Genomic DNA, 15,258 nt, shown 5'->3' with positions numbered 1-15,258 from the left:
TTTACAACATTAACACACATTTCATATTTAATTTCAGGCACAACAGTCACTACATAGAGGTTATTTCTCAAAAAACCTTGAAAACAACTAAAGAACCCTTTGTAATTTTCATAAAATTCATTCCTCATTTCCCCTTTAAGCCTAGAGAAGACAAACCAGTACAAGAAAGCAAATTGTTTGACAGATTTGGTACATGTCTCACATTGCAAAGTTTCAACACATTTCCTGAACTAAATCTTAACACAACAGTCCCTATACCCATAACTCCACAAACCCTATTATCAGCCATTGTAACATTATAATTTGAAAGAGTTTTGTAATCACAGAAAAATTCCTTAAAAGGAGTCATATGATAGGTACAAGCTGAGTCTAATAACCACTCATTTTTGTTAAAATCTGTTATGTTTGAACAATCAGCTGTTACAACAAATACTTCACCCACACATTCATCATGCAATATCAAGTTTTCTTGCTCATTCAAAGTAGCATTCATAGGGGTTGTTCCTATGTTTAAATTGTTATTATTGCTTGCATTGTTTCTACATTTCTTAGGGCAGTTCCTAATGAAATGTAAGGGATCCCCACAATTAAAACACCTCCTAATAAATTTATAGGGTGTGTGAGACCTATTTCTAGACTTACTTCTAGGTTTCTTCTTATATTGACTATTATAGGAGCTGTTTCCATGCTTATAAGTATTAAAAGAAGAACCATTTTTGTTAGGCCTAAAAGGAGATCTACCCCTAACATGCATGACTTCACCATGTGATTGTTTGTTTGATTTATAAAGTTGCAAGTCTACTTCCTTACTTTTTAGACCATTTATAACCACATCAAGTCTAATTACATCCCTACCATATTTAATTGCTGATTTTACATCTGAATATGAACTAGGAATGACATTTAACAAGACAATAGAGCTGTAATTATCTATTGTTTTATCCCCTGTTAGTTTAATATCTTGTATTAATTTGGTAAAACATCTAAATTTTCATCTATTGTCTTTGTAAGGTCTAATTTGTAACTAAAAAATTTTTCCAAAAGATGTATTCTATTTGGAAGAGAAGTTTCAGTAAATATATCATTTAACTTGTCCCACAAGTCCTTAGCTGATTCATATATTCCTAATTTTCTTATTACTGAATCAGCCAAGTTCAAGATAATACAAGATGATGCAAGTTCATCCAGCTCATTCCTCTTTACAGCAGGAATGTCAGCTGCTGGATCAACTTCCACAGCTTTTATTAATCTTTGAGTTACAAGAATACTTCTCATTTTTTGTTTGCAAATGAAAAAATTAGTTTTTCCATCAAAAGACTGTATATTAAAATATGTTTGATTTGCCATTTTACAGATTTTTTAAAGTAAAACTCACTGTAATTCTCAAAACAGCCCAGACTTCACTCAAAATTGGTTTTAAAAAATGACAACCAGATTCTGGTTTTGCTTGGCTAAGCCAGAATTTGCAAACAACCTCAATTTTGACTTATTAATATCAACTAATCCTTGAGTTAGTTTCTTTTGAAAACCAACTTTTAGGGCAGTTAATATTACTAACAAAAATAGTTATTTAACTGATTCAAAACAAAACTTGACAACTAAACACACAACAACCACAACAAATCACTTAATAACCAACTAAACAAACAACAACCACAACAAATCACCTAAACAACCAACTAAAACAAGCATAGCACATAATTAGCACATTAACAACTTGTATTTAAACGAAATTTTACCCACTCTTTGCTCCGCAACAGTTCTTTGGCTTTCTTTTCGTAATCCAGGTCACTCCACCTATCAAAAACTTGTTCACTGCGCACTTAATACACAAATTAGTAAAGTTTGGATTGTTTTACTAAAAGAAACCATACAAATCAACCAATATATGGGCGATTTCAAGTCTTAACCTCCTACAAGGCTACCTAAAACCTAGACAAGGAGAATCAAACTTTACAGGGGTATATAAACGCCACTTCACAAAACAAGTTTTACTCCAGTAATGTTCTCAAACAAGAATTAGCACAGCCTCAAATCTATTTACAAAAAACCTTTTGGTTTTTACAATGAGAACAAGTTGTTCACCATTAAAACTCGTTTTTCAACTTTCCAGTAAACAAAAAATGACTTATAAGCTCTGATACCACTTGTTGTTACACATTCAAGATCGATAATCCGTATATAAACAAGAAACTCACGAATTTAACCAAAGAACTTAAAGAATATTTTATTAAACGAAAGCTAATGCTCGGACTCAGTTTACCCAATCAAAAATAATCCCAACACCTACTGGAATGCACAATAACAACCCAAACACAACCGACATCCACGGAAACGCAACAAACATGCGAACCAAACCACAATCTAATGAAAACATCAACGATTTAAGTCTAACCCTTCCCTAACAGACAATATATTCAATACTCTGTAAAGGAATGCACGAAATCGTAAATCGAACCGAGGAACAGCCTCAGCACTTGTTGTTTATTAAAGAACTCAGTCGAACCCTTCAAATTGCCGGACAGATCACCGAAGAAACCCAAGGAAGATCGTTGGAATCGCCGTCGCGGGTTAGGGCTTTTTAGAGAGAGGAAGTGAGAGTCGAGGAGAGAGAAACCCAATGTGAGAGTGAGAGTCAGAATAATCACACGAACCGGGCCCCTGCCCTATATATAACAGTCACTGTACCGGACCGAGTTCGGTTCAGCTGTGGACCGCCGGTTTCACAGAGAACCGGATTTGGTTCAAGTTACTGGATTCGGGTTTCGGGTTGTGCGGATTTATGCATTACTGACCTCACTTGTCATTGGCCAAAAAATAACTCCACAACATATATATATGTGGGCCACGAATGACAATATATAAAAAATATGCTAACAAATTTCATAGTAGAATTTTTCTAATGTGATTATACCACTCTTAGATTTACTAATTCTTTCTTTAAAAAATAAAAAAATTATATAATAACTAATCTTATAAATTGCATGAAATATAATAGCTAACTATATCACCAACAATATTCATAGCCTTGAAATCGACAATTATTTCTCAATAATAGACTAACTGTTTGTTTTCAGATATTGTTTTATTATTGTTTAAATATCAATAGTAAATATAAATATTAGTTGAAAGATTATTTTCCATCACATATATTACACATTTCAAACTTTCACAATGAAATTTAAAATTTAAATAAAAAGATGGAACGAAATGTCAAAAAAATGAAGGCAAAAGTCAAAATTAGATTTAGAGGAAGGATGGGATGGGATGGGAGTGCTCATTAATTAATTTATTTATTTAATACAATAAGATCTTTGAAATCTAAGTCTACGTTCCACCTAAATTATTAATTAATAAAATGTTTATATCGTAACGATCCCTACTCTACTCTACTCTCTATGACAGCTACTACACTCTTTCTGCCTTGTAATAAATGGTTTGGTTTGTTTACTACAGATGTGATTTTATAGTTTAATAAATACTCCTTTCTTCTCCAAATAGTTACCAGTTTGATCAGTGATAAAAATATTTAAAATAATAAAATTTAATTAATTAATAATAATAAATTCTGATTTTATTTTACTTCCCTGGCTAAGTTTTTATTTGATTTACTTAGATTAAAGTAAACTAAATACTTCATCCGTCCACTTACAATGTTTACATATCTTTATTTTGGGACGTCCAATTACAAAATTAATATTTCATTAAATACCCTACGTTTTTCCACAAATACCCTTACTTTACATCACATCGTTACTTTTACACAAAAAGTAAGGGCAAAAATGTCATTACATAACTTTTAACTATTAAAATACTATTATTTCTTAAACACCGCGCCAAAAATAAATGTAAATATTGTAAGTGGACGGAGGGAGTATTTTTTTATATATATAGTACTTCATTTGTATGTATCAATTTATTTTTTCATGGACTTTTAGAAATATTAGTATTATATTGAAATGTAGTAGGAATAAAGTTGAAATGACTAAAATAACCTTATTAGTATTGTGTGATATAAAAGGTAATGACATTTGTGTAATATATTGTAAGTTGTAATGGTATTTGTAATGTTAGATAGATAGTACAATTATTGATACTTTGTTATAAGATAGACTAAAATAGAAAAATAGATATTTTATTATAAGACGGAGAAAGCATAATAAAGTAGTATAATATTTATTTTATTTTCTATTTTATTTTTGATATTAAAATAAAAATAATCTGAAAATTGTAAAAATGAGAAGTATTTTAAAATATTTAGTTGAGAATTATTTTTTTAAAAAAAATAAAAAATTTTGATTTAAACATACAAAAATAGTAAAATAAGAAATTTACTTTTGGACGAGAGAAATATTATTTTTTATATTCTTAGTGTTATAGTTATTTTTTTAAAATAATAATTAATACTCCCTCCGTCCCAGAATTATAGTCTTAATTGGATTTACGAGATTTAAGGAATATTGATATTATATTGGTAGTTTAAAAGTATAAATAAAAGACTTTTTTGTCCTTGTGAGTGTATTAGTGTAAAAAATAGTGGTAACTGTATAATAAAAATGAAAAAGTATGGATAGTTTTATGGTGATATGATTATTCATGGAAATAAGACTATTATTTTGGGACAGACAAAAATGATAAACAACACTATTGTATTAAGACGGAAGGAGTATATGATTTTTAAAAATTGAAATATATATTTAAATATTTTAAATAATATATTTAAATAAAATATATATAATATTAATATCATTTTGCAAATAATCAAATTTATGATTAATATAAATTAACTTTATAAAAAATTAAAAAAAATTAAATTAAGATAAATATATATGTTTATTGAGGAGAGATTAAAATAAAATATTTTGAGTTGGTCTACACATAGAATGTTAGAATTTAATTTAATTAATGTATATTTTTTAAATATATTTAAAATGGATAAATTTACTAAAGAAAAATGTGTAAGTGAATGAAATAAACTAAAATAAAAAAAATATATATCAATTGTTACAATAAAAGAGAGAATAATATTTTACTTTTGACATTTAGTGTAAAAATTAATAATAATATTTTTTAGGTCCACTCGCAAGTTATATATTTTCATCAAATTTATTTTAACTTTTATTTTTTATTTGTCAGTTAACTTATTTCATTTAATTTTGAGTGTCTTTGTTTAATTTATTTTAAATATTTTTTGTATGAAATATAAAAAACCGTATTAATAATATAAAAAAATTAATATTTATATTAAATATTTAATTTTTATAAAAGAATATAGTACAAATGTTACTTTATATATATATAGAAAATTGTGTCCTGAAAAAAAATTACTCTAAAACACATGAAAAAATATTAAATATTTTATTATTTCATTTCATTTAATATTTGTTTATTGTAATTGTAACTACTATTACTATAATTTTTATTCTCTTTCTTTATAATCCTGCCAAAATTATATGAATAAAATTTTTTTGGCCGTTCGTTAAATTTATATATAATTTATTTATAGTAAATAATTTTATTTGTCCACAGTTTTATTGCGTCAAAATTGCACAAAATTTACATGGGATTTTACGAAATTGCGCCAAGTAACTCGTACTTCCAAAATTGCATTAAATTCCTTCATGGTTTCATAAACCTGCGTCTAACCCCTAACCGTTCTTATTTAGCGGTATTTTACTTGTATGCGCCAAACTGCGAATAAATTTGAAAATTTCTATTTTTAAACTCATATATCAATTTTTCTTATATTTACCCTCAAGAAACCCTAAATATATTAAAAAATAGTTGTTTTCATCTATTTCTAAGAATTTGTTTACTTTTTTATTGAGGCGAAATATAAAAGAAATGAATATATTTGTAATTTTATAAATTTAAAAATGAAGATTCTGAAACTCATTCGTAGTTTCGGCACGTGTAGGTCAAACATCGTTAATAAGGGCAGCCGAAAGAGTTAGACGAAGAATTTATAAAATTATGAGGAAGTTTGACAAAGTTTTAGAAGTACGAGTGTTTTGACGCAATTCCGTAAAATTATGGTGCATTTTTGCCATTTTAGTACCCTTATTTTAACCAATAATAATAATATTATTAATTTTGTCATTATTTTCTTTTATTATTTTATTAGTTTTCTTATCAATCCTTTAATAAGAAATTTGTATGTGTTTTTTTTAAGCGATTAGGAGGAATTTGAGTTTGAGTTTAATTTTTATTTGAATTTTGGGATGGATTTGAATTTTGTTGTTTCTTTTGTATTTAAATTTGATTGGGGTTTGGAGAATTTTGATGTGTATTGATTCGATGTATAATGAATAAAATAATATAAATGTGTATAAAATTTAATTGATAAAATTTATATAGTATGATTTGATTATAAATTTATATTATACTACACATATATATATTTAAGTTTTTATTTATTCGTATTATACAAAATTTTATTCTCTACAAAATGATATATATTTTATATATTTTTTTTACCCTATAGTTATTATTTATATTAAATAAATATAATATTTGAAAAAAAAAATAATAATAAATAAAAAATGCAGCTTTTGTTGCCATTTGCATTTGGGAGAACCACCCTGGTTTGGGGGAAGTGTTTGTATAGTGTTTTCCCCAAACCAGCCCCGGAGAAACAAACCCTTTATAACACATTTTTTTCTTTTACTTAAATCATTTTAACATTAAAATATATTTCTATACTCCAATTACTTTTATATTTTTGTTATTTTCTTACCAAAATATTTATTGCCCTGGTCCCAAATAGAGTAAATTTAGGGAGTAGTATTTAGTTTTGAGCGTGAAATTTAAAAAATAATTATATTGATATGATAATTAATTTATACTTTCTGTGTTTAAAGATATTTTTATTTACATATTTTAATACGATGTAAATATAGGAAAAATACTGGATACTAATTTAAAAAAAAAAAAAAAATCAGTACAACGTTGATGGTGTAAATATTATTATATATAATTATATTGATTATATAATTTAATAAAACAAATTAACATAACTAATTTTAACATTATCAATAAATATATGTATTTTTAAAGTATTTGTAATGTATAGTAAATTCATATTTACTAAAAATAAAATATTAAACAAACAATAATGTATGAACATGAAAAGAAAAATTATGGAAGAAGCTAAAAAAATAATAGAAAAGACTAGCAAGAAATTAGATGAATATTCTAGTTCTATTTGGATCTCTTTCACTATTTTCTTCAAGAAAGTAAAAACTAGTTTGAATCGATAAGACTGATATTTACAAACTTAAGCTATTAGAGATACATATTATTAATTATTTTTTTAATATATGAAAGTTCCCAACAATATAAAAGTGTAAAAATTATTCATTGTAAATAAAAATGACATATATTTTGTAAACTAAAAAAAATATCAATTTAATGGACGGAAGTAATAATATTCGTAGACAATAAATTGAACACGAGTAATTTCTCAAAATATAAATGAATACTATAATCATAGAGTGTGTTTTGTTTGTAAGTTCAAATCTAAACCATTCATATTCAATTAATCGATAATTTTCAATAAAAATAAATTATTTTATATTATAAAATATTATATTAAAATACTATTTGAACCAAATATTTAAACTAAAATACAAAGTAAACAAATATTCTTTTCGTCCCGCGTTGGATGTTTGGGGTACTATAGACAAAGGAATTTAGGATAAGTATAATCAGTAAATAATTAAGAATATATTAGTGAAAATAATTGTCCTATAATATAAATAATTATAAATTAATATTAAGATAACTAATGAGTATAATTAAAATTTAAAATAAAATTAAAATGTATAATCATTTTAAAAAAAAAAAGAAAGTGATATGGGACATGAGACAAATAGAAACGGCAATATAGTCATGGTAAGTGGGATGGAGGAAATATCATTTTATCTAAACACCTCCTAAGTCTTAAGTGGAGTTCAGTTTAGAAGTTTTTTTTTTTTTTTTTTAATATCACATCTAAAAATCATTTTCAAGAGAAAAAAATAAAACAAAAAAGTGCGTTTGTTTGAAATATTTTTTAAAATTTTTATTATTGATCAATTTTTAGCGAAAAATATATCAAATAAAAATTATATTTTATATTATGTATATTATACTAAAAGAAAGTTATCTGAAATTTGAAATATTGTATTATTACTTATTTATATTATATCAAATAATTATTTAAATTTAAAATTCTATTATCTAAAACTCCAACTTAAAAAACTTAAACCACCGAACAAACGCACTTTGAACTAAAACAAAAAAATCATACTTCATTCATTATTCAATTGTGTGCTCATTAGACTTGGTACATATTTTAAAAAATAAGTAAAGATAACAATTTTTATTTTTTAGAATAAAAATAAATAGAAAAATTGATACTTTTTTTACTAAAAAAAGAATAAATATAAATGACAATAAAAAAAAAAAGTGAAAAAACTTCAAAAGAATAGTCGGTTTATTATTATTATTATTATTATTATTATTATTATTATTATTAATTTTGCATATACCTCTTAGAAAATAGCATTATCTATCAACAATAATTTGTTTTAAAAAAAATATTCACATCAAATATTTATTTTTACATTAATCTTTAATTTTATTATTTTCTAAAACAAATTTCAAACTAGTGCATTTGATTGGTGGTTTTTTTTAATTTTAATAATAATTTGATGTAATATTTTATTGAAATAAATTTTTATAGAAAATGATGTAAATTAAACATTAAAAAATTGAAAAAGAAATTTCCAAACGTACAAACTAGTCTAAATTTGAAATTCTGGTCTCAGAAAGGTAAATTGAGGCGTTAATTGGGAACCGAGAAACTTTGGGCCGGGCTTAAGTGGGCTGGGCCGAAAATCTGGAGGCCCATTTGATAAATTAAGAAAATAGAAAATAATAATTAAATATTATTTTGAGGAATTACAAGGAAAGGAAAGTGGGAAAAGTGAGCAGCGATAAAAGGAGAGGTGTAGTAGGTAGAAGGGAAAGGGAAACTGAAGGAGAAGGGAGGAGGAAATTGAGATGAAGAAATCCGGCGGCGGCGGCGGAGGCGGTGGGGCTGCCGGCGATAAGAAAAGGGGGCGGCGTTCGTACGCAGAATCCTCCGCCGACGCACCTCCCAGGGTTGGTTTGTTGCCCTTCAATTTTATTTTTTATTTGTTTTTTACAGATGACTGTGATTGTGATTGTACCGCCATGGTTTTGACGTTGAGAGCGGTTTTTACGGAAATTTGTGTTTATTGGAAAGATCTGTGGCGGCTGATTGAACCGATTAGGGATTTACTGCTCATTTGTACAGTGGGGTTTTATTACTTTTCGTAGAATTTTAGGGTTTCTGATTTTTTATATATTTATTTTGTTGAAATTTTCTTCCACACTGAAATAAGGAAGAATACGAACTTAGTCTGTTCGATCAGCAGGCTCAAGTTAATGGCTGTTCATATTTATGTGGAAATTTGTAGCGATCTGTAGCTAGTTCGAAAATTTATCAAATAATCTGAAATGTTGTGATTTTGATTAATTATTTAGGAAGCCATTATTGAAAAATTTTGTGATTTTATTTTGCAGCTCTATAAGAAGGGCATTGAAGAACCATTAGTTTTATTTTTTAAGAAATTATGTGGTATGTTGTTTGGATTTATCTAAATATGAGTTAATTCTTCATTGTAATGATTCGGTTCGGAACTTTATATTGTGTAGTAAGGGATCATGGACAAATTGTTCCGATATTTGTTGTTGCACACTTCTTTTTATTTGTTTGTCCATAGGCCACATACACTTTGATGAACAAGAATATTTTGGTGCTTAATTTCATTGCATTGATTAGATGAATTATTTGGTTGAAATTTTATATGTTTAGTGCCATATATTAACTTTATAATGAGCTCTGATCCCGTGAAAATGCTATACAATTGGCTTTGATAAATAATATTGTTCAAAAAGGCCTAATTAGCTTCCAGCGTTATCTTTGTTGTATTTAGATTGTCATTTTCTTCTTTCTTTTGATGATTTTTCCCCATTCTTTCTGATGAACAATTGTTGAGTTCTGTGTAGATTCGAGCATATAAATGATTACCTAATTCTTACCCAAATATATTTTGGCTAAATATTGTTGCTTTGCTGTGATTTTAATTCTCTATTTGCAAGAACTGGAACTAATTTATTTGCTTGTCATCATTTCTTTCAATCTCAGAAACAAGCTGCGAGAAAGGACCCCTTTCAAATATTTGCTGAGAAAGTGAGGAATCATAAAGATTTAGAATCGAGGTGGGCTGTGTTGCAGGAGACAAGAGTTGAGTACTTTAGAGGAAAAGATTTTGTTAGCTTTTTGAAAAACCACCAGGAAGTCAAGGACCTTCTTGAATCGGATAAACATTTAGAAAGCGAAGAAATTGCCGATATTCTTTTGAGGAAAAATCTTATAGTGCGATGTGATCGTGTTGTCAAAACTGTTCGGCCTGGAAAGAAGAAGCTGTCTACATGGCCGGCCCATTTGGAGATTTATTCAGTAAGTTCTCATCAATTATATTCATTATCCATGTGCCCCTATTTCTCTTATATCAGTAGTACGTTGAATCTTTAAGGATTTAATATAATGCTATCTAAGTCACTTCATTTGGTTTTAATTGTTTAGTTTTTTGTCTTACTCATAACATTGATAACGATGACATACTAATTTAGTTATCCTTTTGTTTTATTATTTCCCCTTGTACATAGCACGAATAAGTTTATGAACTAGTTCAACTATCAATTCGAAATCCCAAATTCAAATAGATGCTTTCATTTATTAGTTAGTTCATTGTTTGTAATGTGGAGATTTTATAGAATGGTAAAATTAAGGGCCGTGTATATCATTTCATTTATCAGAATATCATGGGAAGTACATTTTTCAGAAACTTATTAAAATTTCATAAAACTACGGGTTCTTTTTGGTTGTTGTTTGAAATTAGTTTGAAATGGGGTCTTGATTTGAATTTTTGATTAAATATTGTTTTAGATTTAGTGTATTATTGTAATATGTCGTATGAGATGGATATCTTAATCTCTTATAAACGTTCTCTACAGGACCAGGTTTTCTCAGATAACGATGCATTTTTTGCATGGACTTTTGTGAACCGAAGGCCATTGTGGCAAACACTTTTATCATTTTGCTGGCCAATTTTGACTCTAGCGATCTGCTTGTTCCCCGTGTATCCTCACACAGTCAAGCTGCTTATACTATACATCTGTGCTGGTCTATTACTGCTTATACTTTTCCTCCTCCTGTGTAAGTTCCTAACAGATGATCTCATTTGTTTTTTTCTTTTTGACGAATATCTTCTAATGCTTCTTGTATACATCACAAATGACTTTCTAATCATCGCAGTGAGAGCTCTTATATTTGGAACTCTTTGGGTCGTACTTGGAAGGCGGGTGTGGTTCTTCCCGAATATACTGGCTGAAGAAGCAACACTCAAGGAATTATTCCAGTTTTGGCCCCAGAAAGACGAAGGCGAGCGCCCCAAGTGGACAGCCAGACTATTTTATGCTATAGTTGCTGTCCTGGTCATTTTACTTCTGAGACACCATGCTCCCGATGAAGCTGCCAGAGCCAGGTATGCAATCTACTTAGGGTGTGTTTGTTTGGGGGTTTAAATTTTGAATTGGAATCTGAATAGTAAAATTTTAAATTAGAATAGTTGTATGATGTGTGAAATAAATAGGTGTTGATGTGATGCTTTGAGTGTAAAATTGACTTTTCGTATAATATAAAAAATGAAAAATAGGAGTTTGATTAGATATTTTTGGGAGAAAAAAATTTGATTGAATAATAGATTTTTGGGAGAATTCCATAAACAAACACAGCCTTATAGTATTTTTCAAAATTGAATATTGAATGTCCAACTTGACTACAGTATTATTACTACTATTAGTTTGAATTTTAGAGCAAATGCAAATGACAAGATCCTATATATGAAATATGATCACGGTTTGTTCTTTGCATACTATACATTGATATTGATAATCGGTATTCTATACTTCTGTACGGGTGAAAAAACAAAATTGTGATGAAGACATACTTTTTTCCATATTTATAATCGCGAATTTTGATTCTACAGGTACCAGAAACGGGTGTCCAACATCATTGACGACGTTCTTGATTGGTCGCCTAGTCTTGCTCTATCGGGCATCATGGATAAACAGCCCGTAGTTAATGTGACTGATACAAAAGAAAATGTTACGGATGGCGGGGCGGAGACAATGGCACCGCCTGAAGAGATAGAGATAGAGAGAGAAGAAGAGATTGTATCCGTAGGAGATGGTGATAATATTGACTGATTGAAGTTGCCGAGGGGAAGGACATCTATTGTCTGTCGATCACATAGGAAATCTCACTCAAGTAAGGACTGGACTCCCCATGTTACAGTGTTATTTTATTTTATTTTATTTTTTGTTATTATGATTTTATTTGATTTTAATTTTTGTCTTTTAACTTTGTGTTCGCTTGAAATAAGCATGTTTATGTTTGTCATTAATGTAGAATTTTGTAATGTTATAAAAGTGTTTTTAACTCTGGAAAGCAATTTTAGCTGTTGGTTGTGCTCGTTGGTATCATCAACTTTTTGTTTGGTTCTAGTTTTAAATTGATTTAAAATATAATATTAATTTAAATTATTGTTTAAATAATATTTTGAAGAAAAAGTAATGTATTTTATTAATATTTTTGCTGATTGAATAGCCTAGATTTGTATTTGAAATTATAAACAAACAAACGTTCAATTTAGTATGACTGTGGTTTGTGTAGTGGAGTGCTATTTTGGGGTGTTTTACTTTTGAGTCTTTATTTAATTTTTTGATATTTGAAATCTATGTTTTTTTAAATAATAATATATTTTCTCTTTTAATAATATACTATTTAAATAAAAAAGAAATTCATTTCAAACTAAATTTAACCATAAGAGAAATGCATTGTGTTAAGCTCGTCGGGTCTGCTTATTTTGGTATGTATATTTTTAGATTAAATGATTATTTAAACTTCATATATATGTACAAAAAAATTGATAAGTTTTATTGAAAAACTTAGGAAGTTGAAAAAATATATGAAATAGTCAGTATAATAACTTTTTTTATTTTACATCTTAAAATGAAAATTATATACATTTAATTTTATATGAAATAGTCAGTATGATTTTACACAAATAAAACTACGAACAAATAAACACGAGTATGTGCAAAAATAAATAAAAGGTTTTGTATATGAAAATAAAACTTCCATTAGAAATGGTATTAAATTAAATTTGTTGTCTAGTGTTTATAATTTTAAATACTTTTATGGTGAGATATAAGAAATTGCTAAAATATTATGAACATTTATATTTTGATATTTCTGTTATGGGTATATATTTTATATAATATATTCCTTTCCGCCCATATAAATGTATATATTTTGTTATGTTTGTTTGATCTGTAACAACTTATATTTTAATTTTAGCTAATTATGAATTTTACTATTCGATATAAATACTCATACTTTTTTTTTACATATTTATCATTATATTACTATTTTTACATTATATTAAAAAATATATTTTTATACTACTTTCAATTACCTATTATAATTAAATTTCTTTAATAGATATAACCCTTTACTCACAATGAGATAGAGTATTAATATTATATTTTTTTCTTTGAAATAATGAGTTTAAAGCACCTAGTGAACACGATATGTAAGTTTTTCCTTTTCATTTTACTTTGATTTATATTTGTATTATGTATTTGTACATATATATATTGTTTAAACAATAGTTGAATAAAATACTTAGAAAAAATATGTAGTAAAATAGGAAAAACAGTTGGACTATTGGGTGTGTTTGTTTGAGAATTTGAATATAAAATTAAATTCTAATATAATATAGAAAACAATAAAAAACAATAATATGACTTAGTTTTTTTTTTTTAAAAAAAATAATAATAATAAAATCAATCAATAGTAAAAATGACCTAAACAATTCATTAAACAAGAGCTGAGCTGATGAATCTACTAAAGGTAGAGTGTTTCAATATTGTTAAGATAGCGAGAAGGAAAAATTCATAATATAAACATTTTTTGCATTCGTTCTATCATATAAATATTTACCATTAGAGTATTAACACAAGTAGTATTAAGGGAATGGTTTTTAATTAATTAATTTATTTTTTAGCATTGAGGGAATGCTTTTTAATTGATTTATTTATTTTTTAGCAGTAAGGGAATGGTTAGGATGCTTTGGTTAATTTGCAAAAAAAAAAACATAATTACAACTAAAAATATATATTATGTATATTATAACTTTATAGTGTCAATTCATAATACATAAATAAATACACATATATATACACATTGTGATGTGTATTAAAACATAGTACTCTCTTTATTCCAAAACAAACAGTCTTATTTTGTCATTTTTGTTATTCTCAAAACAATAGTCTCATTTCTATATCTATTTGGCAACAAATTTCCACATTTTTTTCACAATAATTATATAAAATATAGGCATTCTGGTCTTTTAAAAACACTTTACACTCACTATCAGTATAATACTATTATTTCTTAATTTTCGTGTCAAACTCAAATATTCCTATTGTTTTGGGACAGAGGGAGTATATATTAAGATCAATTGTACTTTTTTTTTTTTTTTTTTTCATTCCAACTTAGTGTACTATTTTATATATAATAAAGTCTTATTGACTATTAGAAGTATTTAAGATATTTTTGCTCTTAAAAGAATAAAAAAAATTAATATTTTTTGGAAAAATTAAAAATATTTTGATATTTATATATAAATTACTTTTATTGAAGAAAAAGATACTTTTGAGAACAACATAAAAAAATTGTAAAAATAATACATTGAGTTTGGACGGAAAAAAAAAAAAAAAAAAAAAACTATTGTCTGTATCATCTCACCATGTGCTGATTAGTCCTAACCGTCCCCTAATATTAAAAAGAATACAATATAAATAATAAAGCAATATAGGGATGAACATAGATTTTCTACCTCGGATTCTATTCCAGAAGAAGGTGTGTTAAATTAAATTACTAACAAACCTGATTACTATTAATGCACACTTGGGAGGAATATTATTATTTATTTATTTATTGTTAATGTTGCAAAGCAATATCAGAATTGATTAATAATCTACACAGTTACCTGTCTGCTTTGGAAATATCTTAAATAAATAAGAAATTCAATTAAATTGATGCATTTCACTAACAAA

The 15,258-nt window shown here is 26.8% G+C and overlaps 1 protein-coding gene across 1 annotated transcript; it reads left to right on the top strand.

The window, feature by feature from the left end:
• Positions 1 to 8,964: 8,964 nt before the first annotated feature.
• On the top strand, positions 8,965 to 12,587 carry LOC127243027 (uncharacterized). Its single transcript, XM_051262864.1, has 5 exons — positions 8,965 to 9,147; positions 10,217 to 10,531; positions 11,089 to 11,290; positions 11,390 to 11,618; positions 12,123 to 12,587. Exons 1-5 carry the CDS (start codon positions 9,046 to 9,048, stop codon positions 12,340 to 12,342), a joined length of 1,068 nt encoding a protein of 355 aa, XP_051118821.1. The 5' UTR covers positions 8,965 to 9,045; the 3' UTR covers positions 12,343 to 12,587.
• Positions 12,588 to 15,258: the final 2,671 nt, after the last annotated feature.

Source organism: Andrographis paniculata, unplaced genomic scaffold (assembly GCF_009805555.1).
Source record: "Andrographis paniculata isolate CXL003 unplaced genomic scaffold, ASM980555v1 Contig89END, whole genome shotgun sequence".
Taxonomy (NCBI): Eukaryota; Viridiplantae; Streptophyta; class Magnoliopsida; order Lamiales; family Acanthaceae; genus Andrographis; species Andrographis paniculata.
This window is presented reverse-complemented; position numbering and strand designations above follow the sequence as displayed.

Bases quoted from the DNA above. Each gene is read 5' to 3' on its own strand.
- LOC127243027 (XM_051262864.1), top strand. From the start codon at position 9,046: ATGAAGAAATCCGGCGGCGGCGGCGGAGGCGGTGGGGCTGCCGGCGAT. The intron at 10,532-11,088 runs GTAAGTTCTCAT...CGTTCTCTACAG, and splicing joins CCCATTTGGAGATTTATTCA to GACCAGGTTTTCTCAGATAA. The intron at 11,291-11,389 runs GTAAGTTCCTAA...TAATCATCGCAG, and splicing joins TATACTTTTCCTCCTCCTGT to TGAGAGCTCTTATATTTGGA.